This window comes from Leptosomus discolor, chromosome 5 (assembly GCF_034619465.1).
Source record: "Leptosomus discolor isolate bLepDis1 chromosome 5, bLepDis1.hap2, whole genome shotgun sequence".
NCBI lineage: Eukaryota > Metazoa > Chordata > Aves > Leptosomiformes > Leptosomidae > Leptosomus > Leptosomus discolor.
The window spans coordinates 38,724,377-38,749,919 of NC_141395.1; the positions used below are offsets into that span (position 1 = coordinate 38,724,377).

Below are 25,543 nucleotides of genomic sequence, written 5' to 3' on the forward strand. Positions count from 1 at the left end.
ATACTTGCAACCCTTGAGCTGCTATTTTTCACCACTTGGGCAGATACTCTCTGGAAAGCTTCTGTTGAAATGTCTCAGCTATTTCTGAAAATCAAATCAGAGATGCTATATCCAACAAAGGATATCAGAGTCCCACAGCAGGACAGCAACAAACAGAGGGAGGACAGTAACAGCATAAACTGCCACAGCTGTTTTTCCAGGAACTGTTTTATAGTCATTAGGAGCAAACACATTTAACAGGGCACTTTGAGGCAAAAGTCTTATTTGGGACTTGGCAACAGCTTCTATAACCAATTTTACTGCTGTGTAACACAGTGAACAATACTTGAATACTGCAAGGGCAGATTCAACTCTGAGGTTAATTCTGCAGGACTGAGCTACATGGTTTAACTTGGCTCATGTGAGTACAGCAGCATTATCCCGTGTCCTATGATGAAACAGGTTTCTGTCACTGTACCCTCCTGAGAGACAGTGACAACACCTAGGTTGTATACAGCTCTCAGCTTCCCACTGGAGAAGCAAGACCCAGGAGCAAATGAAGAAAAGGGTTCTTTTAAAAAAATATTTTTCTATACATCCACACCTATACTTCAAGCATAAGGCAAGATGAATACTTATAGTAGGTACGGGTTCATCAACAGCTGTTGCACAAAAGTGTAACAGTGCACATTCAGGTCCAAATTCTTTATGTGTACTCGCATGACCTATCGCTTTTGCTATGGGGAAATACTGGGTTTGGCTGGCACAGCAAGAAATTAGTTAACTAGAGGTCCAAATCAAGGCCCTGCTATTGAGTTTTAGCGGTATTGAGGGCTGTTAGCTAGAGTTTTGCATTAACCACCATCTCATTGAAACTCCCCCTGTGCTTGTTTTCCTTTAGGAAGTCGTGTTGAGGAAGGTCTATGTGACTACAGATGATAACAGTATGAGTCTTGTCAACATATACTTCCTCAGAACCAGGATAAACTCTTATGATTAAAGAGACTAGAGGCTTTGAATGGATGGGTTTGGACTTTACCTCTTTTGTACATAAGAGATTTGAGCTTTTTTGAGTTCAGTTTCCAATGAGGAGCTTGACCAGAGGTCCGCTGAGTAGTAAGAGGAATTACTGCATACTTAGACTGGAGTATAAGTGTGCTGCACTATTACATGGTGAGATTAACCTATTCCTTCAGAAAGTCCTGGAAATCCAGCTGCCAGGTGTGCCACTCTACCCAAAACTTTCTGTGATAAAAACTATGAATGCAAAAGAAAAGAAAATTCCACAGCAGGGACCACACACTGTGGTCTAGCATGTACAAATGTGAAGGCATCAGGCAAGTACTGCTCACCTGGCTCTGACTGAACTAGTCCCATCAGGAGAGGCTGGCTGCAGGTCAGTGTCCCGCTCTGCATCCAGGCTGCAGCCTGGTGATAAGCAAGGCATGGTACAACACTAAAGTAATGTGCTCTCCACGTCCAGAAGCAGAGCTGGTCTCCAGCTGGGGCACTGCTAAATGGCTGCATGGAGGTGGTATGTGTCTTTAAATGTGCTGCCTTTCTCAGAGCATGCATACCCACTGAGACTCCTTTGCTTGCCACAGCACTCGCACACAGAGAGGGTATGTAGCCTTACTGACTCAACATTGCAGAGGCACAGCCTGCATTGTTGACACTGAATTCAAACACATGCGGTTGCCCCATGTGACCCAAATACACAAGAGTGATGCTCCATTTTCCTCCAAACACTTACTTGAAACTAGCACAATTCAGGGATTTGAAAGCTCTCCCTCTCAAAGGTCAAGCTTACAGACTGCTGGGTCAAATATTCCGTGCCCACATTCGAGAAGCAGTAGGTCTTATTCATGCAGGAATAGATACCTTCATGCACCTCTAGAAGCAAATCTGGCTCACTATATATATTTTGGAGCAACATAAAATAATTTTTTTTTTTTAAAAAAAGCAGTACTGTGATCCCTGTCCTGCAAACACTGAGGGCATGGGCAACTATGCTGACTCCAACAGGGCTCAAGTGCTTGGAGTTAAGCACATGCTTAAACGTTTGAAAGTGTAGGTGATACATTTTATAGAACCCACACACCATATGCTTCTTACTTCTCCCTGCTGACTTTGTACCCATTAAGTCTCCCAATTCATCAGAGCCTGTGTCAGACAGCTGAGGAGGAATCTCAAGTCTGAAGGAACAAACCTTTAGAGCACAACAAGCAAAGTAAAGATTTCCATCAAACATCTGGTCAGGGAACAACTCCCACGAGCCCTTCTGTGAACCCTGCCTGAAAATACTGACTCCGGTGATTAGGAAGCAAACTCGAGACCATTTTCAGTTCACTTTTATGCATAAACAACCAAGAGTTCACAATATCATCAACCAGAAATGTTTCCATTGAAAGCCATCAAGAGAAGTAACAATGGGTTTCAGACTGGCCACCCCCCCTTGCAGTTCGGGTGTAAGTGGTTTAACAGTGTGCACACCTCTCTGTAAAAATATCGTATCATTCTGACAAATGTTTTACTTACAGTTTGTGACACGCATCATTATTTCAAAATAGTCTGTCAAAAGTGATTTGTTTCTTACCATTTTGATGCAACTAGCGAAAGTGAAGTTTTAAACGTACAGTACAAAAAAAGCAATTATTTCAGCATTATTCGAACAGGAGGGTAAACAGACCTTACCACTGACCAGTTCATAAACATTTTCAACCTTAGCTGCAGATGCCTTTCAGAAAGAGGGACTTATTGCTTTGATTTTTGATGAGTGATGGCAAGGTCTCAAGAATGAATGATAGAGGGGGGAAAAAAAAAAATCTATCAAATTCTCACTCCTTTCTGAAGAGTCTTAGGGCATTGCCTTGAAAATTTCTGGTATCACTGAAAAGCTTGACTTTATAATCACACACTCAAAGCTCCTTCTTCCTTCAGGATCAATTCAAAGGGATAGCATCAGATTGAAACCTAATTTTGTCAAGTGTACTATCAACATTAAGAGTTGTTTTAATCAAAGATATGTTTTGCCCATAACCCAGGTATTTCATCTCGCACAACTGAGAAATCAAAACAGACCTATCTCCACGTTTCCCTCATCTGTATTCAGTTGCCTAAGAGCATCTCGCTCAGCACTCAAGTACTGAAAAGGGATGATGATATTGAAACTAAAACGGTTGCATTGGACTGTTTGGTTCATTGTTACGACTTTTTTTTTGACCAAACTGGCATCAGCGAACCACCCAGTCATCAAAAGCTGCCACACATTTCCTGTGTTATAGTGCTTCCTTTCAACATTACTCTGCCTGCCATTTTCTCCTGAGTTTCTACAGTTTTTCCTCCATCCTTTTCTTCTCTACTTTTTTTGTTCTTTCTTTTACCATCCTGTTGATCTACTCTTCTCCTGAAGATAAAATTAAAATCCTCTTAAAAAAATTCTTGAAAGAAAATCACTGCCACCACCTAAATTCACACACCTCCTGTCTTCTGTGCACTGCATCTCCTCTGCCAACCGCTGCAAGGCCAGGCTCTGCCCCACGCTTCGTGTGGCAGAGCAGAACCTTGATCCTGGCCGAGTCCTCCTGTGTCCAGAGATGTGGTCCTTACCCCTGCTGCTGGGCAAGTACTGCCCAGCCTTAGGATGCTCCTAGAATAGCAAATACTGGGTGCACTGGGGTGAATGGCAGGGCTGTAGTAGCAGGGGTGCTGCAGGGGACGGCCCTGTAGGAAGAGGCTAGGTCAGCCCTGAATCAGACTCAGCCGGCTCCAGCCTGCCCATGCTGCCACAGGCAGCGACCAGATGTGAGGAGAGCTGACTGGCGTTGGGCCAGGGAAAGAAGGAGGAAAGGTGGGGGTTTTCCACAAATGTTTTAATGTGGGGGTGAGGGATTTTTTTGTTTGCTAATATCGAACCAGCTAGTAAATATTTGTTAATTGGCAACAAATTAAGTCAAATTTGCAAAGTTGAGTCTGTTTTGCCTGTAACAGTAACTGGTGAGTGACGTCCCCATTCTTATTTTGACCCAGGAGTCTTCTCTCCTGTTCCTCCCATTTCCTCTGCAGTGCTGCCGGGTGTGTTTGTGGGGGTAAGCGAGTGGCTGTTAGCTGGGATGGCTCCTTTGCCCTCTTCCATGACCACCCGTGGGATGACGTCCACCCAGTTCAGTAACCTGGCCCTGAATTTAGTAAGTCAATGCAAAGGCAAGCAAAGGTAGCTCACACCCCTGGCCTGTCTATAGATACATTTAGATACAGATATGTTCTTAACAACCTTAAGACTGGCAGCTTGTCTTATGCTCTAATCATAGGTTTCACATCCCTCCCTAAACTTTTACAAGACTTGAGCATGTCCTACTGTCAGGATAATACATACATACATACATATATATATATATAAAATATAATAATTTATTTTCACGTTGATAAAAATATTGACATCTGCAACAACCCCCACATCAAATACTATGTCTGATCTTCAATGCACGGCCATATTCAGGTCCAGACTTTTGTCACGGTGAGCTAAACTACTCCAAGAACAAACCTGTATGAACGAGTGGCCAACTGTCTGTTACCAAAACAAAATCCTCAGCCAAATCAACAAATACAACTGTATTTATTAGTTTGTATTTGTGAATGTGTAGACACTCTCATGAAGACAAGATCTCACTGAAGTATACAAGCTCAGAACATAAAGCTATGGGCAAACACCACTTAAACCTTCAGTATTGCAGGAGGGAATGCCTATTTTCTAAGTAATCTGTAATTTGAGAGTGGTATGAATAGGGCAAAATAATAATTTCTGTTATACTTTCATCCTCTTTTGTGAATTACTACAATCCCAAGAACGTTTAACTATGCTAGTATGATGGCATGGTATCACAGACTCAGACTTTCCAAAGGACTGTTCCACTAAAAGGACTCTCTACGCATCAAACCCCAAACCTCTTTTCCTACCATTTCCTACAGCAAACTGTGACAAGACTGACTGGGGTGAATCTGCTTTTTAACAGCGAGCTGGACCTTGCAGGTGTCTAGGAAAGAAAGTGAAAAAGGCTCTAAGTGACACTGCCAGGGAAACTTCAGGCAAAGGAAGCACAACTAGAAAACAAGGAACCCCAAGGCACTACCATTGTGCCAAAGTTAGTGCTACAGACATATTCACAGCAGCTCCACAGATGTGCCACACACAGAGCAAGCTTGCTTTCAGATCTGAAGCACAGTCAGCTTGCACCCTGATTATAAAGCAGTAACCACATCCACACTGCAGAGTTTTGGCAGCTAGCACCAACTTTGCATCTTACTGTGAAGCTCAATAGTCAAGGGGTTGACATTTAATAAAAAGCAGGAAAAGGCATCCATAGCTGTTGCACCATCAGCCTTTCTAACCAATACAATCAACTATTTGAGATGACTTTTATAAAACAGAAGTAGTTACATATAATGAATCCATTCTATCTATTCCCTGTTTTTAAAGACCTACGTTGCCATGGTATGACATCTTACTGGGACCAAAACCTCCAAGAGGCATGCTGTGAAGCTCAAAATGGCACCAAGTTGCCAGTTCTCTGGTCACCCTCAGTGGACTTCTGTGCCAGTGAAATGCCAAAGCCACAGCAAGCTGTGGCACATCACTGGAGGCCTCACAGGAGTGTTCACTGAGAGATGTTTTTGGAAGTAGATAAAAATGGCATGGATAGATCATGCTGTGACTATGTAGAAAAGGTGAAACCAGGTATCAGTCACCAGCTATGGGCAGGCCTATACGAATTTGAAAACGACCTGAAATTTTGTCTCATTTATACAGGCAGGGGAGTGAGACAGACATCTCTGTACGTTAATGTGTCTTTCAGGACTAGGCTACATAAGGCTGCAATATAGTTGGCAGCAGGATGGCCAACTTGGTGAGGTGGTCTTTAAACTGAAGGACTTGTGGGGTGCAGTCCAGAATGGCAATGCTGCAGAATAGGCCAGGCCAGCCAGAGCAGTGACAAATGTTCCTTAGCTGCCTCCCAAGATGAGAACCAGAAGGCCAGCCACCTCAAGGGTGTGTATGGCTATGGTGGATCCTCTTGCATCTCTCCAGGGAAACCTGCATGCTCTATTACCTCTCTGAAATGTCTGTATGTCAGTGCATGTATCACGGGGAATAAACAGGAAGAACTAGAGATCTGTGTGCAGTCACAGAGCCATGATCTCATTGCAATCACAGAGACATGGTGGGACAGCTCACATGACTGGAGTGCTGTCACGGATGGCTATGTACTTTTTAGGAAAGATAGGACAGCAAGGCGAGGTGATGGAGTTGCTCTTTATGTGAGACAGCACCTGGAATGCATCAAACTCTGCCTACAGGGGAATGAAGAACAAGTCAAGAGCCTATGGGTAAGAATTAAGGGATAGGCTATAGGTGACACTGTTGTGGGTGTGTACTACAGGCCGAGGGAGCTGGCAGATGTTATGGCTAAGCCACTCTCCATCATCTTTGAAAGGTCACAGCTAACAGGTTCTCCTCCCCCTCTACTCTGCCCTGGTGAGGCCACATCTGGAGAACTGTGTCCAGTTCAAGAGCGACAAGGAGCTACTGGAGAGAGTCCAGCAGAAGGCTACAAAAGATGAGGGGACTGGAGCATCCCTTCTGGGAAAAGGCTGAGAGACCTAGGGCTCTTTAGCCTGGAGAACAGAAGACTGAGAGGGGACCTTATCAATGCTTATAAATATCTGAAGGGCGGGTGTCAAGAGGATGGGGCCAGGCTCTTTTCAGTGGTGCCCAGGGACAGGACAAGAGGCAACGGGCACAAACTGGAGCACAGGAAATTCTGCCTGAACATGAGGAAAAACTTTACTCTGAGGGTGACAGAGCACTGGAACAGGCTGCCCAGGGAGGTTGTGGAGTCTCCTTCACTGGATATATTCAAAACCCACCTGGACACAGTCCTGTACAACCTGCTGTAGGTGAACCTGCTTCAGCAGGGGGGTTGGACTAGATGATCTTCAGAGGTCCCTTCCAACTCCTGCCATTCTGTGATTCTGTGATTACGTAACAAGAAAATGCTCTCTCCCTGTGGCACTTTTTACGTTCACGTGGAGCAGTGAATGCCACTTGCTCACAAAGTGAGTGTCACTCACTTTTTCAGCACCAGCTCAACTACAGACCAGAGAGCTGATTAGCAAGTTATCTGAGCTAGAAACATTTATATGGTGACACAACATGATTTAAGAGACACTTTCTAGAGCTCTAGGACACTTCAAGAGCTTGCCAAGCTGTCATATAAACATCAACATCAATAACCTTTGGTAGTCTAGAGTTTCACTCAGATCTACGTTCTCATCCAAATGACAGCACTGTCAAGAATGTAAATTGTGCTCTCACCTGATAGAAGAGATTAGTCACAGAGGAACCAGAAGCATCTCTCTGCTTTGCTTAAAATCAGACAGGACACAGCATTCAGATCCTCAGAAAAGAACTAGCACTGGAAAATGTTTCCCATCCTTTAATCAGCTAAAGAAAAAATTTCCTACTCCTCCTACTCCTTCTTCCCTACTGTCCACAACTTAATCACATGTGAAAAATGTTTAATATTCCAATTTGGATTTGATGACATTCCTGTCTAATAAACTTATTAGTCTGACTTTTGAAACAATCAATGACTTCAAAACAGAAATCCACCAGAGTTCATTCAGAAAAATGACAAAACAGGCATTTCAATCACTTATATTTCTAAAACGTCCATCTGAGGAATTCACTGGAATTTATCTCCCACTGAAAAACTTCAGCAGAGACTTTTCCTTTTAGTTCCAGCAAGTCAATATATTTTACCAAGAAATACTTGTTCAATATTTTGCCAAGAAAACGTTTCACCAAGAAACTAATTTTCTTTTCTCATTTCAAACACCATTTCCTTCCAAACACTTTCATTACTAAAACAACTTCTCAGAGGACTAGTATTTTTAGCAGGCGACTCTAGCCGCTGACCTAAACCAACAATACTTCATTTAAAAAAACCCAACAATTTGCCTGGCTTCAGAAAACATACAAAGAGCTAAATTCTGCTTTTATACACATATACAAATCACCCCACTGAACTCCACTCCTAGCCAGCAAAAAATCCTCAACACCTGAGAACATTTTCAAATAGATGCAACCTGCAGGTTGCCTGCCCACCGAGATTACCTCCACTCAGTAAATCAAAGACTGGGGAGCTGCCTGTAGTTAGTCCCTGTTCCGTGTGCCCCTACTTTATTGAGGTCTTACATTTTCATCAGATAAACCGCTATTTGACTGTACCTCAGCCATTTCCTACCTTTGCATCAATACTGTTCCATACCACAGAATTTACCTATGCAAGTTGATCAATGAACACCTTTGAAGCTCATATTGAGCAAACGCAACACAGCTGCAATTTGTCAACAGAACTCAAAAACATATGTAACTGTATTTTCTTAAGCATTTTTATATAATTTGTCATGTAAAGCATTAAGATAACAACAGGCCCTGGTCTATCTGAAACCCATGTAATTCTATTTTGTACAATGCATAATTGTCTATATAATTAAAAACCTGATACTCTGTATAAAGCAGAAACCTTCAGGATACAATTGTAATCACCTTATAAGTAACTTAGAGGTAAGAATACCTATTCTCTCTCTTCTGTTGCTAATACACAATTTCTCTTATATCAAGTGTCATCCGGCTTCTTTAAAATACTTAACTTGGGGGAAAAGCACTGACTGATAACAAGAGATGTTTGAAAAGAACACTTTAGACACATTCTCAGTGGGTAAGTAGATAAAACACCTTTGTGTGAAAACAAACCTCATATAGTAACTGCTTTTCTAAGTAAACATTACAAGTCAATTTAAAACCAGAACATAATTAAAAATAAAAATTATTTTTTAAAAAAATAAATAATTTACTTAGAGGTTATGAGATCTGTGTTGCAATTCACAGAGTCCCTTCTATAAATGGGTATAATAATAATAATAATTCCTCTACCCTTTATCTGTTGTGTTTATCTTGATTGAAAGCCTTTCAAGACAGGGACAAGCTCACCATGTTTTCACAGCACAAAGGTTTTCTGATCTTAATAGGTCCAAGAGATGCCATATATTACAACAAGAAGCAACATCAAAGTTAATATGGAAAATACTGCTCTGCAAAATTTTTTTATTTTTGGACCTACAGTTTCAGTATTGAAGCACCAAGTATTTCAAACCAGTGATTACTGCTCTGTGGTCTGCCAGCCACATTGTGACCTCAGCTCTATCTGTTTATCTTAGTTACTGCACTGAAGTCTAAAAGGTATTGGCAGAATATTATAAAGACTATCAGCAAGCCAGTTGTGTACCAGATTTCTCTGTCTTATTTCTTCCATTGCAAAAACGAGACAAGCAGCAACAGGGACAGCTGACTATCACTTCTAAATAACACATAGAATATTAATACGAACAGACGTTAGTTATTTCATTTTTATAAACTTGTGACAGTTGCTGACGTACCAGAAGTGTCTAGATCAGCACTGAGACATGAAAACACAATTTTTGAAGGGTTATCTGCAACGAAACACTAAGGGAGAAGTATTCCAAACTACAGTATCTTGAAGATAAAATGTATTTTGACAGTGATACTTCAAGTTCAGCTCCTATAAGCCTGTGCTTCTGTACCCTTACATTTCTATTAAAAACAGACACAGTGTGAGTATTTGTATGTATAAAATGGTCTTGGATTTTTTTTTCTCACTACAACACAAAAAGCCTTGTTCTCCCTTAACTTTAAGTTGACTTGGCACTTTGGCAGTATAAAAATGAGTATGACAAACACAAAGCATTGATCCTTCAGGGCCCTTTGCCCTTGCTCACTTTTTGGCATTGCTGATCTGTGAGTTGCAGCATGTGCTGGAGCACACACACAGCCTCACCAGCCTGCTTTCATGAAAAATCTGGTGTGTAACAGCCTACCCATCTGGCACTGAACTAAATCACAGACAAGCGTACTTCAAAAATGATTAGCCAAAATATACATACAGTTTTACAGTCAGCTCCTCTGACTTAAATATCAAGGCATTTCTTCTTCAGTCTTTCCCTCAAACATCATTAGATTCACTGTTAACCCCAAACTGGTGATGGCTTGTTTGGGATGAATCACAGTTAAGCCTGTGGAAACACTACATCTTTTTTATTAACAGAGGTTCCATAAAAACCTGCATTTTTTATCAGTGTGGCAACATTCTGGCATACGCATTGCCCTTTAGGAACTTTAACATTAATGTGTGGCTATTTTATATTGCTAATGTGAGCTAGGAAGCACAAAGAAAAAATGCAAAGCAATAGGCAGTTACTTAAATACAGGCTTGCAGTTTCTTTTAGTGGTAAGTCAGCACTAGATTCCCAGTTCTTGGTGCCAAAGCCTGCTCTAAATCTGGATATATGTGTCAGCTTCTTCTCATAACATACCAAGCATTATTCAATTCAATTATTCAATAATCTTATCTTCCATTTTAGCAAGTTTTGTCACTTGCATCTGAATGCCAGAAAGACTGCAAAAGAATTCCAGTATTCCCAGTCACTTTGCTGATGTTTAAGGAAAGCTGCTTCTCACATGTGTAATTACAAGTCTATCAGCTATAGCACACCACTCCAGCAAGATCTGTTCTACACAAATAACATCTTCCCCTCTGCCTTAAATCACATTGCCCACTGGTTGGGCAGATGAAAAGACTAGCACCTGCAGGCACTATTGCACTGGGAGGCGAGTCCCCAGAATTCATGGCCTTACAGTATCTAGCAGAAATTTTTACTGAAGTGGATAAGATTGCTTTCCTAAAAGCCCACATCCAGATATAAAGTATGTAAGTCTTGGGAAAATCTGAAGCTGGTGGAAAGCATTCTGGCTCAGGTCCAGACCTAACATATAGTAAAAGGTTGCAACATACAGCACAATGCCAAGCACTAGAGACCCATGGTAGTGCAAGCAACAGAAAACTCATCATGGAAATACACATCCCAAGAGCTTCCGATTAAGTCTCCTAATTAAACTATTGTGTACCACTTTTGATACTCATAGCACCACCTCTCTGCCTTTTTTATTTTTCTTAATATTCCCATCCTTCGCCTGTTCAATTTCTAAGCTTTTTCAAAAAACCTCTCTCCTACTGCATCCTGATAAAACAGCAGCAACTATGGGATCCTGACCTTCATAACAATAACATACAGCTAAGCAAATAACCGACTTCATGTTTCAGTAACCACGCTGAAATGTACACTCTAAAGCAACAAGCATCAGCCATGTTACTGGTGTCCTCATACCTTTAAAAAAAAATAATGCCAGACATCAGTTCAAAATGTTTCCTTCACACACATACCCTTTACATCCAAAACTACTTCTTGAATTTGTTTGGAGTTTTTAATAGTATCAATTAGTCCACAGCTATACTTCCCAGTGAATAAACTAACACTCCTTCCTGACCTTCTTCCCACTTACAAATTTACCCAACCTTATGCAGCCTTTCCAAGTCATAATGCAATACAAATTTTAAACAAGGAGTTCTGCCATTGCCATCAACAAAAAGCTGAATATACTTCTTAACTCGTTTAGGAATAACTCGTAATGTCAGCCACTCACTAAAGCATGTGATTCTCCCTTAAACCTGTGGCAGACTTCTTGGAAGGATGACTTCAGAGGTGAAGTCCTGGCCCCGCTGAATTCACCAGCGAGTTCACAGCTTCCATTGATTTCAACAGGGCTCAGATTTCCCCCATCACTAGCAGCAGGCAGACTCTCTTTCCCTTGCTGTATTTTCCAGTTAGAGCGTTATGCCAGCAGAATTGTTTCCAAACAGCCTGGCTTGCCTGTCTGTGCTTCTGCTTCACCCCTTCTGTGTATATACTTCCTAGGTACACCCACATGCTCTTGCATAGGGAAAATTAACACCCCCCTGCATATACAGACACATCTTACCCTTGCATACTATGGGAGGAAAAACTACTGGAGTAAGTAAACATTTAAAGAGAAAATTACTACCGAAGATGAAAATAACAGAAATGTGGCCTTGAAACAGTTAATCTTCAGATGACTGAAAGCAGTTAACCTTCAGTAGTGACCAGATTTCCAGCTTCTGTAGAGGCTGATCACTCTTGGGGCTTGTGCACAGTATGCGGAGTTCTCAAGGACAGCTTGATTTCTGGCATCTCTGGACAAGTGAAAATTGTAATTGCAATCACAGTGAGCTTCTGTGCCTGGAACTAACAGGTAAACAGTTTTGTCTCCTAAGTGGCTATACTTACAGTGTGCATAAGTGGGAGGAAGAAGGGAGACTGCACAAAAAGGAGTTTACAGTCAGATGAACTAAGTCATCCTTTGCTTCCTGTCCCCAGCAACTTAACATGGTGGCGTGAAAACCTGTTTGAATCACCGATGAAGCACACTGCCAGGCAGTGCAGCAACACTGCTGTTCATTATCAGCTATTCTTACAGAGGCCCCTTATGCCACTTGGAATGGAGGATGTTTACATAAATGACAGCAGAAGAGGATAAGGCAATATGCCTCACTGCTGCCATAAAGGGCTTCGTTTGATCCTAAAGCTGCCCTGGAAACTGAGGTTCAAGATTAACTCAGTCATATTTCCCAAGCAGACATGAAGTCAGTAGAATGACTGTGGGGTGCCTTGATGTACTATCCATCTACTGTTAGTAGTAATGTTTTTTCAGACTTTCAGAAGCACCTACATGGACTGTGGAAGACCTGGGTCGAACACTTGGCTACGTAGCATGAGATGTATACAAGGAATTAAAAATAATTCAGACAAAGATATTTCTCCTGTCACATAAGACAGGATGTTACAAGGAGACTCAGTGTAAATGCATCTGTGCCAAATGAGAAAACTGTACATCATGGAGTGTGTCCACAGGGAGCCCCAAGGGCCCATGAAAGTCGCGGTGGGCCAGGGAAGGAATCCAAAAGCTTCAGCTTAGAACCTCCCTATGTCTAATGCCAATGGTGGAAACCAAGAAAAGGTGTCTTCTCTGACCTTCTCCACCTGACTAGCTAGCTGTATCTCCAGTATACTTTCCACAATGGCATCTAGACATACCTGGAGAAACAAAGAAAGCATCTAGACCTCTCCAGATCTCTGCGTGTTTTCAGCTGAACAGGAGATAACAGTCTCTTTTGCTAGTTAGCTACATGTTTCTTTTTCCTCTTCAAACCTCTGAACCAAAGTTAAATTCAATACATCTTGAGGACTTGTCTTCATTGTGAGACTGGCTTACAATTTAGGAAAGCTGTTTCTCTTTCTTTTTGCAGCACATCTGACTGCTTTATCAATTTAGTTAATTAGGCCAGACATAAATAAAAGATGCAGGTACCAGCCCCCTATATGCAACTTTAATTTCTTTGCTGCATGCCTGGTGGAGGTCATTGTCACTTATTACCTTTACACTTAGCTTGACAAATGCTCTCCTGCACACTGAACACGGCTCCTAGAGACAGCAGGGAACTACAGTAAGTCCAGGCGAAATCAAGAAGCCCCCTAGATCTTAATTATAAAACCATAAAAGAAACCAACTGCCTCTGAAGCGCTCTTACCAGGAAATAAATGAGAATTGGAAATTTATTTCCAACCATAAATCCCAAACCCTTCAGTTTAATTTTTCCCAAGTTAACTTTCTCACCTAGCTAAGCAGCACTGCCTTCTATTATTAGCTTCTGGCCCAGTATCAGCTGACCACCATCAGTCAAACTGTCTTCATCTCAATGAGCTCAGGGACTCCCAAGGAACTCTGTGTATGCAGACTTTTGCTTGCAGTCTCTAATTGTTTTCTAACAGATAACGGAGCATTTAAGTTCAGAGAGGATAGATGAAACTTGTAAGTGGATCAAAATTCTGGACAAAATCACAGCTCACAGAATTACTTCCTGGAAACATCAAGCTTAGAGGGCTAGGGAGAAAAGGCCATCATTAATTGTCTGTTTCCCCACGACAAGTTAGTTAAAATGTATTTTTTTTTAGCCTCAAAGATGGTTTGCTATGCTTTCCAACTGCAGCATAACTTCAGAATGTATTACATTATCAGTCGAGCATCTGGTTTGATGTTAAACCATCTGATCAGGCCAATGGCTACTTGACTTACCAGACAATCATAATAGTCAAATAATTTGAGGCTAAGGAGGGGAAAATTGTTTTCACAAGAGAAATTACAAGCCTCTGTTGTACTATCAAGTAGCCTCTTAGCTGCATATTTTCCTTTTTTCCTCACAACAAGTCTCTCTTCCCTCCCTAAGACTCAGGGCCCTCATGTATTTGGTTACCAGCCTTAGGCTTCTGTCCTGATACCCCTGTGTCTGCTGGTGACTCCCCTCCCAGACATGCTTGCAGGTAGACCAGTAGCAAGAATGCCTGAACTCCAAATTCAAATTCCAGCACCCTTCTGGGCATGATGAAGTGTGACCAGCCAGGCAGGGAAGAGAAACTATGCCCCACAATTTAAGCATCTAACTGTTTCAACAACTGAGGGGAAATTCTTTAGACTGTGAAATTATTCCAGAGATAATAACTATTCAGAAATATGTGGAAAAAAGCTAAACCTACATTTAACAAAACGGTAGCAACAACCTCTGCAGGGTGAAAACAAATCCATAGAAGCCCACATGTACATTCTGCTTCTGCCCTGGAGAAGGCTGTGTGGGTTACTTCAGCTTGCATTGTTGTAACAGACATGGACTACTGGAGTGATAAAAACTATGAAAGAAAGAAGGGTCAGAGTAAAAGAAAAAGAGCTATCTGGGAATGTGTGGAGAAAGCCCTGAAAATAGACTCTGCTGCAACTCCCCAAAGAAAAGTTCCAAACAGGGGTTGTATTTTTTGATGATGGCCAATTCATCATCCCCTGATGGGAGGAGGGTGGGAGGTGTTTGGCCATAGCAGGTGCTAACGCCATTCGTTATATCATTATAGTCATTACAGATCCATTAGTGGATGTTCAAGGTGCTAAAATGACAGCCCAGTAGCCAAATTGTTGTTCTTTACCCTTTTAGCATAACATTTAGCAGAATTTCAGGAGCTTGCAGAGCACTTTTAGACTTACATTCTGCCAACATTAGAAGTTCTAACCAGAGCCTATGGACAATGCCACTAACACCTATACCAGCTATTTCTGTAGACACTGAAGTGACCCAAGTACTCTTTCTGTACACAAATCGCTGTTTACAACAGGCTTTACATTTTCCAGAGCCTCTCTAAAAGGAATGGTTTTACCTGCAAGTACAAGGACATACACAATCAAGTAAGAATTGCTGACAAAAGCTCATCTGTACTTGACAAGTACAAAAAAATGAAAGTCAAGGGTGTGACTCATAATGATACCTCCTTCCCACTAACCTCCTCTTCCCATTCACAATGTGTCAGACACTTATTTAAGAAAAAGTTAACCCCCGCTATGTTCATATTGGCACTTAGCCACCTATATACTTTTAAAAAATTCTGATACAACTGCTTTCAACCAACCACAACTACTCATAATACTCTTTTTACTGAAATCCCAACTAATGCTTTTTGCTTTCCTATCAACACTTGCATTTTCCTCATAAAATAACACCAGTAAACAGTATCAAGTTTTATCAGGACAGTCATACTGACCAAAGCCTTGGAGTGAGAATGAGTAAATAACATTTTTCTACTATAACTTACTCTTCAATTAAAGACATCTCCTAGTAATGGCTTAAAATTTTAAAAAGTTTAAAACAATGTCCTTTCTAGGACAGAGAGGAGTGGTCACATTAAAACCATAAACAACACCTAGGTCATTCTCTTTAAAAATGTGGCTTGTTTCAGGAAATAAATGATTAGGTTAGGAAGTGAGGATGGCAGGAATGTCTGTATGATTGCATGAGCAATTATTTCCAAAGAATGAAATTAAATGTTCTTCATCAATGCCATACAGCAAAGGATGTTACAGACCGACATACATATTATCAAATGCAACACTGATACAGAACATCTTATTTCTCCTTGTTGTCACTTTTATCAACTAATGAAGTCAAATTCTTTTTTTATTATGATTAAAAATAACCTTTAGGTTGTTATTAACCTCTAGGACTAAAAATAACTTTAACTTTTCTCTCAACTTGTTACCACTGGGTCAGAGACTCATGAGAAACTGGTAATTTAAAGAGAAACCTTTCCTAGCATGGCTGTACCTTACCCAGTTAAAATCTTTAGTTTACAAAAAACCCTTCCTAATTTCTAAGCCATTTATCAGACGTTACAATGCATACACTGGAGGGAAATGTAGTCAGGTGATCAAGCTGAACTACAAAACCTCTGACAAGTAACTTTGTCTTTTAACAAGGACCTTATGTTTTCTTTGTAGAGTGCTTCAAGACTAACCAGTATCAGAGAAGGAGATATTAGTAGCATTTCTCTATCAGATCAGGGGTCTGATCTTCAGATGGTGCAAGCTGCTCAGTTCTGCTGACTTTCATACAGTTATAATTCTCTCATCTTGAGGCTGGAATCTACATCACTGACCACCAGCATCAGACATCGAGTGCAGGTCACATTCAGCAGTCTTGCGCTCCCTGCACATTCACTTCGAAAGGCCGCTGAATACCAGCTCTCCTCTTTCTGCAGCTCTACCATGAAAAATATTCTTACTCTTGACCATTACTTTGTCCATTAAGCAAACACCTAATACTCCCTATCCCTTTAGTGGAATTAATTCCTTTTGAACAGGGCCAAAGGGACGTCTTTTTTTTATTTGGGCACAATAATTATTGAATGTCATCAACACAAATGTGCAGTGCTCTGTAAAAAGCACAGGACATCTCTTCATCCTATCCAGCCTGTGTTCAGTTGCTTAAGAACTCACACGTGATACTTTGTTTCTGAGACAGCTAAATCTGTAACTGTACATTTCTGTTAACTTCTAGATGGAATAATAGACTATGTAACGGGAGTACATTCTCCTTGTGGTTTACAGTCTCATTAATGCTAACCAAACTAAGCCTATACACTGATCAGATCTTCAAGACTTAAAGTCCTATGTAGTTTCCAAGTTCACAAGAGGGATTTACAAAAAAAGCACAAATGTCTATGATTTGTCAAAAAATTGTCACTGCAGAGGACGTGCACATTCACGGTGTCAATGAGGCTTGATCTTGACATGGAGCTAAAAACTGAGTGTATAGTCTCTGTGAACATAGAACATTCATGAAAATTATGATCTTGACCTCTTATTAACAGTATTTCAGATTAATAAAGCAAAAGGGCTTTTAAAATCATGCATATTTAAATTTTTTTCCTCTCCCTGTTATGCTTTGCTGCTGCTGACAGCAGCAAATTTAGCTGAGGCTAAATTTTTGTTCCAGTGAGATCTGCACCAGTGGAGACTCACATACATGGTAAGATGCTCCCCTGCAACTCCTTCTCTCTTGTCTCTAGATTCTCTGTCATGGAAAGATAAAATATCTGGCACACGAGAAAGAGGAGTTTCGGGCTTCCACTAATGGGAAGATCACTTAAGGAAACTCCAAGCATTTAGGGTCCATGACATCTGCACACTGAAAAACCCAGCCCTTCATTACCATGGCACTGGCATTACCCTGGTAGCCCAGGTACTCACGACTCTGGAATACAATGATCTACATGCAATAAACTAAACAAGGTAGAGCATTGCCTCATACAGATCTGCCTAGCTCTACAGCTTCAGAGAGGCAGCACTGACCTACCCACAGCTGAGGTGTACCTTGGTTGGTTGGTTTTGGTTGGTCGGTTCTGTTGGTTTGAACCTTGCTGCAATAGAGAATGCTATGGATAGGCATTAATACTGAGACAGCTTGTCGAAGACTAAGGGAAGCAGGGAAATGGCCTACACGCATAATCTCAGCAGCTGAGTTTTTCTAGGGACATGATATTGCAGCACTTGCTTAACGTCAGCACAATATTGGTCCCGTGTACAAACCTCTTCCTACTATGTAAATATAAGGAAAAAAACCTGGCAGAAAGTCCTCTTTACAATCTCTGTGGTCTACAGAAAGAGACCCCCTGCCAAAACTCAAAGACACTGATCATCTCTTACTTACATCCATAAACTCCACATTGGCTTTTGGACCAGTGGTCTCATTAAGGATCTTAATGGCCACAGGAATCTTTACAGTTTCTCCCTCGGGGACCCAAATACCCTGCAAAAAGAAGAAAAAGAGACAGAAGACTAATAAGACAACAATCATAAAAACTTCATTCAGAGTTACAGATTTTTTTGGTGCATTCTGTCACATTATGCAGATCAGTTATAAACCTCAGAACTGAGAATACACAAAGCTATAAAATAATAAAAATCCCACAAAACTACTTCTTACACCAAAAGTAAACTCTTACGTAAAATGAAAGATTTTGTATCAGTCAATGTCCTCATCAGGCCCCCTTGATTTTCTTGTTCACAATTGGGTTTCTAGAAAGTAATGTTAGCACACCAATGATGCACATACTTTTTTTCTACTGACTGTTGATTCTGATAAAACTAAACAAAAATCTGGATCTTCTGTCTGGATTCTGATGCTAAACCAAATGAAGCTCTCAGGAAACTCTCAAAACCGATTATCACCTGGTCATACTATCATTGAGGAACAGCACACCCTGAGAACAACAGATTTAGAGTGAAACATTTAGGGGCTATTTCTCTAATTAATTGATACCTGAAAATTAAAAGTTTAGATGACTAATTAGAATTCACAGACTGTGTGTGTCTCAGGCTACTTTTCCATCTTTCTTGACTACTGTTGTGCTCTTTGTAACCTCATGGTACCCGCCTCTATCACTTTATTATTGTCTCAGTATATTCACACTGATTATTCAAAAATGTATTCCCATGACCTTATAGCTGTAGTGACCTGGTCTGTACTTCCTCCATTTCCTCCCCAGTTTGAAGACAGATGCAGTATCTGTCCTCCTTCAGTGCTCTGACCTGCCACCTTGAATTGGCAGGTTTGGGTTGCTCCCAAAGGGCTGCGTGATTGGTTTGACTTGCCCATTAAGCCCTACTTCATGCCTTTGGGATCTGGACATGATCAACAGATCTTAAAAAAAAAAAAAAAAAAAATTTAACTGAAGTATTTTTTCCCTTACGTGTTCTGCTCTTACAGAATCCAGTTCTGGTTGTTCAAGGGTGCCCTGACATACCTGACCTTTTCTATTTAAATGGAAGAAACAAAAAGAATTATGGTTTAGCTAGTGACAATACTGTTTTACAAGGTACTATCACTATTACAAGACCCATGTGACACTTGCAAAATGAGACAAAGCTGATCTAACTTTCCAAAGGTGTACTGTAAAGCCACTACGTAAGAACACAATGACAAACTTTGATACTGCATTTTAATATCAAGACAGCCCAGCTTGTGTAGTCCTCTTGCATGCAAGAAAGATTGTGGCTGATGCTCCTTTTCTCACCATGAAATAACATCTGCATGTCTGATTAAAACTGAAGTCAACATTTGAGCCTGAAGATACACTCCTCCCACATAACTCCACTGTCCTGAGTTTCCCAGACACAAAGGGCTCATGAACCCATCCACAGTATGGGGTGTTTTGCTGCAATGCAGAACATCAAAAGTTAAATGAGGGAATTCACTGCTGTATAGTTAAGACTCTTACCTTATATACAGTTCCAAAGGCTCCAGAGCCAAGAACCTTGACTCGTTTCAGCTCAGTTTCCTTCAGGATACGAAGCTGTGCTTGGTTGGGTGCAGTGCCACTTGGAGTCAAGGGTTCCACAAGCTATGAAAGAAAATCCAACAATCTTAAATATTTGAAAATGTGAAGACCTGTCAGAAGTTTATACAGAAAACAACCAATCCAACTAAATACTGGAATAATACAGTGGTGGGTTCTATTGACCACTGACCTGCCAGCTTGTGGAGGGTTTTCTCACCCTCAAAAGCAGATGAGCAATGCTATGAAACCAAGAGATCTGATAAAGAAAATCCTCACTCAACATGTCATAATTTCCACACAAAATTGCATGATGGAATTATGAACTGGAAATTTAACAGGTGTAACAATAACACACACAAGGACTTCCACTAATGAAGGCAGTGTAAGTATTTTCTACATGACAGAAATACAGCATTTATTATCTGCACACCACATTCTATTTTTGTCATTTTTAATGTCTTTTAAGTTGGCCATATTTCTTTTTAATAGCCCTGACTTAATGGCTCATCACATTCTTATGCAGTTTTGTGGAAGGGAATATTTTTCTTAACTTCTGTTATACCACACAGGTGGACAGCTTTAAGGACAAAACATCTTATAGCAGACCACTAATTTATAATGGCCACTAATTTACTGCAAAAAAGGCACAATTAAACAATTTGCTCAAGATGTTCCAAGAACTTTGTAAATGAGCCACAATAGCACATTCAGCTAAAAACTCTTTCAGATCTCAATGTTAGACCATCTGTGCCAGAAAAACAATGCTTCTTTAAAAATAAATTAAAAATACATGAAAAGGACAATACACTAAACAATGAAAAATAGTCTGTTCCTTCACAGGATGAGGAAAACAATTCGGGGCTACTCCTATTCAAATTGGTTTAAAATCGCTGTAGCATTTCAAAGTTGCCTGTTTACAAAACTAAATGCATCATGCTCTGCAGTCCGAGAACTAATGTCTATGGTTCTTTGAGCATCACAAACTACTTAACTAGTTGATCGGACTATCTAGTTTTGTTCAGGTAAAAATACTGGTACCTGGAAATTATTGGGGTAAGAAAACATAACAAAACCAAGCAGCAACAAGTCAGGTTATCACAGATATAATACGTGAGCTGTACTTTTTTTAGATGATTTCTCTTTCCTCCTTCCCACTTTAGATGCCCAGTACTTACACCGTGAAAGAAAAGTTTACCGTAAAAGAAAAGTAGACAGACTGGCAGTACACTTCTGCATTTTCAGCTTGTGAACGGTGAAAACAGCTTCTGCGCCACAGTCCACCAACACAGCTATGGCAAGAAGTGTTGTGGGGGCTTAAAAAAGTGCTTGTGGAGTTTTACAGAGAATGGTATACAAAAAGAATAGGTCAGTTACAGCCTCCAGCTAGAAATAGTCTTTAGCTGAAGCTGTAGTTGTGTTTATCTCAGGATGCTCCTGATTTAATCTTCATTTTCTAAGCCAAGACAACAGCTTCCCCACATGTTCAATAACAGGCCTTGGTCCCTCAGGTACTACTGTCAGCCACAGATTTTATCTGACCAAATGGAGAACGAGAGCTGGACTTCAAAGCCAATACTTCCCAAATGCAATGAAAACTACCCGCTTAAAATAATTCATGCTGAAGAGAGGCTGATACAATAGCAAGATTTATGTATCTAAAGGCACCCAGTATTATTAAGCTTTCTATAGAGCTAAACAGTATTTAATGAGCAACACAAATTCCATCCAAGCATAAAGATACTTAGGCATACAGACTGGCGATGCATAAATAATTTGCTCCCAGGCTCTACAGTGGAGATGAGTGGGAGTAAGACCCTTGGAACAGAACAGAAAACAGCACTGTTAACAAAGCCTTACCAAAGAAGCACCAGCTAACAGTATTCCCAAGCTTTATTATCTTACAAAGGGGGATCCTAATTTAAAAATACCCTCACTCGCAAAGTATCTCAAGTATAGTACTGAGGAGATGGTAGTAATCACCTTTGCTGTAGCTGACAGACAAAGACCTAATGTTACGTTTAAATATATTTCCTAGATTGCCCCCTCCAGTACCAGCATTTCAAAGAGCAGATGGAGTGGGCATAGCACTCTTTCCTGTAGCTACTCTACATATTTTGCCAGAAGAACTGTGAAATTAATTTGATTAAGCTCTGGGAAGTATCTTGGCTTAACAAAATTCATTAATACTACTGATCATGACTACAGGCTTTGACAAAATCTGGACTACAAAAGCAATGTAGGTACTGGGAACAACAGTAAGTGACATTCTCTGCATTTAAGCACTCCTGATGAGCTTATGTTTGCATCAGAGCTTGCTGAAGGAACTTACAAGTCTTACAAGTTGACCTCAGTATGCACTGGACGAAAACCTGTAATATTTAAGCATGAGAGCTGCTGAATGTACTGATGAACTGGGACAGCAGTTCAGTTGAAAGCAGGATGGTAGTTCAAAAATCTGGTGGAACATGACTTTGTGATCATGTGGATCTTTTTTTGTCTTCAGAAGTCATGAATCAATCAATCTATCTATCTATCTATCTATCTATCTACAGAAAAATAGCATCTTGAAATAACTTCATTCATTCCATCACTTTAGTCCTGAAGAAGTCAGCAAAAGGATTTCTACAGACCTCTCTGGTAACTGGACTGAAGACCTGAACATCTCTAATATAAAAGCAGAACAGCTCTGAGTATCTTTTCAAACATTCTGTGAGAAGCAGCACACTCTCACCTCAGTCTCCAGGAATCTTCGCAATGCTCTCTTCTTTTTAATGCTTTTGCGCCGAACATACACAGCAAATGTCAGGCCCACAATGACAATGATGAAGAGGCCACCAATAACTCCCGCAGCAATCAGAGGGGTTCTAGCAATCAGAATCAGAGACTTTATTTTTAGGTGTGAGAGACCAAAGAATGGTTAGGTACATAAAACACAATCACTCAGAAAGCTCATTAACTGCCTTATGAGCAGAATTACTAAGTCAGTCCAAATAGGAAGTCAGGGGAAACACATTAACATATAGTATGAGTTTTCTTGGGTTTAATCAATATACCAATTCTACTTTTTCAAATTGCCATGCACATGTGAGGAGTTGTGTGGACAAGGAGACACAACATGCACTTAGATGGCAAATGCAAATCTGCAATGGCAAAATGAGGATAGAGGTATCTGCAGTTTTCCTGCAAGAACTCTAACTATGCTTACTCTTCAGCTCCATGTAGATTAACTCACGGGCTTGTGCATTTAGAGGAAAACAAACTAATGAAAAATTCCCAAACTGCCAATATGATGTGCCTTCTTGAGTATGGAGGAATTAACAAACATAATTCACGACTAGAAGCACGCATCCTCTTGGAACTCCCGGTTCATTACTATTACACACATTTTGGTATAGCGTTATGGTTGCACCCATCTGGTTTTGCTGTGGCTTTTCAGCACAGCCAAATCCCAGACCAGAAGACTGGTGTGTTGGAGTCAAAAAACTCCTGTGAACAATGCCAAGCAAAAGGCTCAACTTTTGCTATTAACCTGTTGTCCCCCTACTACTCGTAGAATTTCTTTCAGTTTTCCAGGGTCTTGAGCAGCATGAGCTACAATTACTAATTTGGTTTGCCATAGCCGTAAGATACAGCAGGCTGGCATCACAGTAGATTCTATACAAGCACAAAATAAAAAGACTGTCTCAGAGTCACTGTGACTTAGGTGCCCACATCTGGAGATCGCCTACACAGTCAGTGGAAAGAAGCAGGCTCCCTCTGACGAAAAAGTCAAAGCAATCGGTGTTCTGACTCAGTTTTCTTTCTGCAGCCTCCAAAGCAAAACCTTAAATTAGGCATTTTCACACTGTACCAACAACTTACCAATGGAAACACACTCACAGCATTTAACATGCCTCCAACAATGGCTGGACAGTAGCTGAAATGATGGGTAAAAAGAGACAGCATGACAACTGCAGAGTATAAACGGTATCAAAACCACTACCTGGTAACTACAGAGAACAGGTTAACTATTGTCAAGATTGTGGAAATACCACTGCTATGCTTTAACAGCCATCCTTAGTTATGTCTGAATGATGATGAAAGATACATTATGGCCTATTAATAAAAATGGACCACACAGCTATTAAAATTTTAAAGGAGTCTCCCACAGATACAGTAAATTGATTTATCTGACCCTTTATTCTTCTTTTTAAGTCCTACCACAAAGCAGAGCAGCGGGAAGTAGTGCCATCTAACCTGGTTTGCTATGTTAATGTGTGTCTACATTACCACTGAGTACCATTTTGAAGCCCATCTCTAAACCATCCTAACTGTCCCTCGTCACTGCAGTTTGGTTCAGAGGGGTCTTGCAGAGCCTCGATTAATTTCAGATACAAACCAGAAGATACATTTCTGGAGTGCACCTAATGTGCTCCAACCCCTAACTGGCATAAAGGTCCACAGGGTTAGACTAGAGTTAACCCAAAGAAAAACAAACATAGCCTAGACATTGGGACCATTGCCTATTTCATCCTCCAGATCCAATCTGACTGTGTCACTCACTTCATGTTAAGAGACAAAGCCTCACACTCCGACATCTAGTTATTAAAGCACCGTGTCTGAAGCATCACTATCATGTTTGTCCAGGGAAAACACATTAACATTACACATGCTGTAAGGCCTATTACAGTTCTGAGATGTTATGACAGAAACCATAAAGCCTGCAAATAAAGGAAGCTGAAGGTTGTCTGGCTATGAAATGGATTATGACATTTGGGAAATACAAGTCCAGGACCACCTACTCCTCAGGCAGAGAAACTCCTCCTTCATTTAGCCTGGCCTTAGGACACACTGCCCTTTCTAATCCCAGTGCTTACTCTTCTGATTTTGAGAGTAGAGCTCGGATTAAAGGACCTGGCATAGGCATATCCACCCAAAACAATGCTCCTCTTCATTTTCATGTACTTTTCATGATGCTCATGCAAGAAACTCTTTAATAGGCAATTATGAAAAACACTGGACACCCAAAGGCTTCTATGGAGCTAGTACTGCCTAATGTTCTTGAGCAGAGAATTTTTTTTTTTGTGTGTATGAACAATCAGATCATTTTTAAGAGACACACCAACCCATAGACTGACAAAACAGGCATAAGATCTCTCGGCTTTAAAGTGCATATTAATAGCTACCATAACAACTGTCAAAATAAATAATGAGATTTTTATGGTACTGTGTACACTAAAAATGGTCCAAAAGATATTTACATGATAGATTATAATAAGGAAACGGTTCCAAAGGAGACATAACAACTAGTAAAGAAAATAAAATGAAGTTACACATTCTTTGCAGCCCTTTTATTGTTATAGATATAGGGGTTCAAAATGAATCTTTATGATCCACCATGCCAACTCTGACTTTAAAAGAAAGTCCTCATCATTTTTAGCAGTGCACTGAAAAAAAGCAAGTAATTTTCAAAACCTTCACCAAACAAGCATTTAGTCATTAACGTGAAATATACTGTAATTGCGTATTATACCTGAATTTTCAGGAGGTACTACCTAAAAAGCTTAAAAAGGGAGCGTAAAAGGAATAATACAGCATGCAAGAAAAAAACATATTTAAATGTTAAATAAATAACAAATACAGAAAATTTTCTATTTTCAACTCAAATAGTGACTGGTTGTCTTCACTCCTAAGTTCACTATCCTTGCATAAAAATCATGACAGACACAGACACAAATAGATGCGATCATATACCGTGCAGCTTCACCTCACTCTGCTACTGAGCTAAGCCCCAAAGTCAACAAGTGTATGTTTTATTTGCTATACTACCACATGACAAGTCACTACCTTCTGGTATCATCAATGCACATCACTGTTG

General features: G+C 40.5%; 1 protein-coding gene across 1 annotated transcript in view; it reads right to left on the reverse strand.

The window, feature by feature from the left end:
- Positions 1–25,543, reverse strand: part of ERBB4 (erb-b2 receptor tyrosine kinase 4) — a 393,477-nt gene that overhangs the window by 103,534 nt on the left and 264,400 nt on the right. Inside the window, exons 18-20 of the mRNA XM_086465988.1 lie at positions 22,418–22,550; positions 19,627–19,749; positions 18,057–18,155 (exon numbers count right to left, since the gene is read on the reverse strand). Coding sequence (XP_086322114.1) covers positions 18,057–18,155; positions 19,627–19,749; positions 22,418–22,550 — 355 coding nt within the window. The remainder of the gene's footprint in view (positions 1–18,056; positions 18,156–19,626; positions 19,750–22,417; positions 22,551–25,543) is intronic.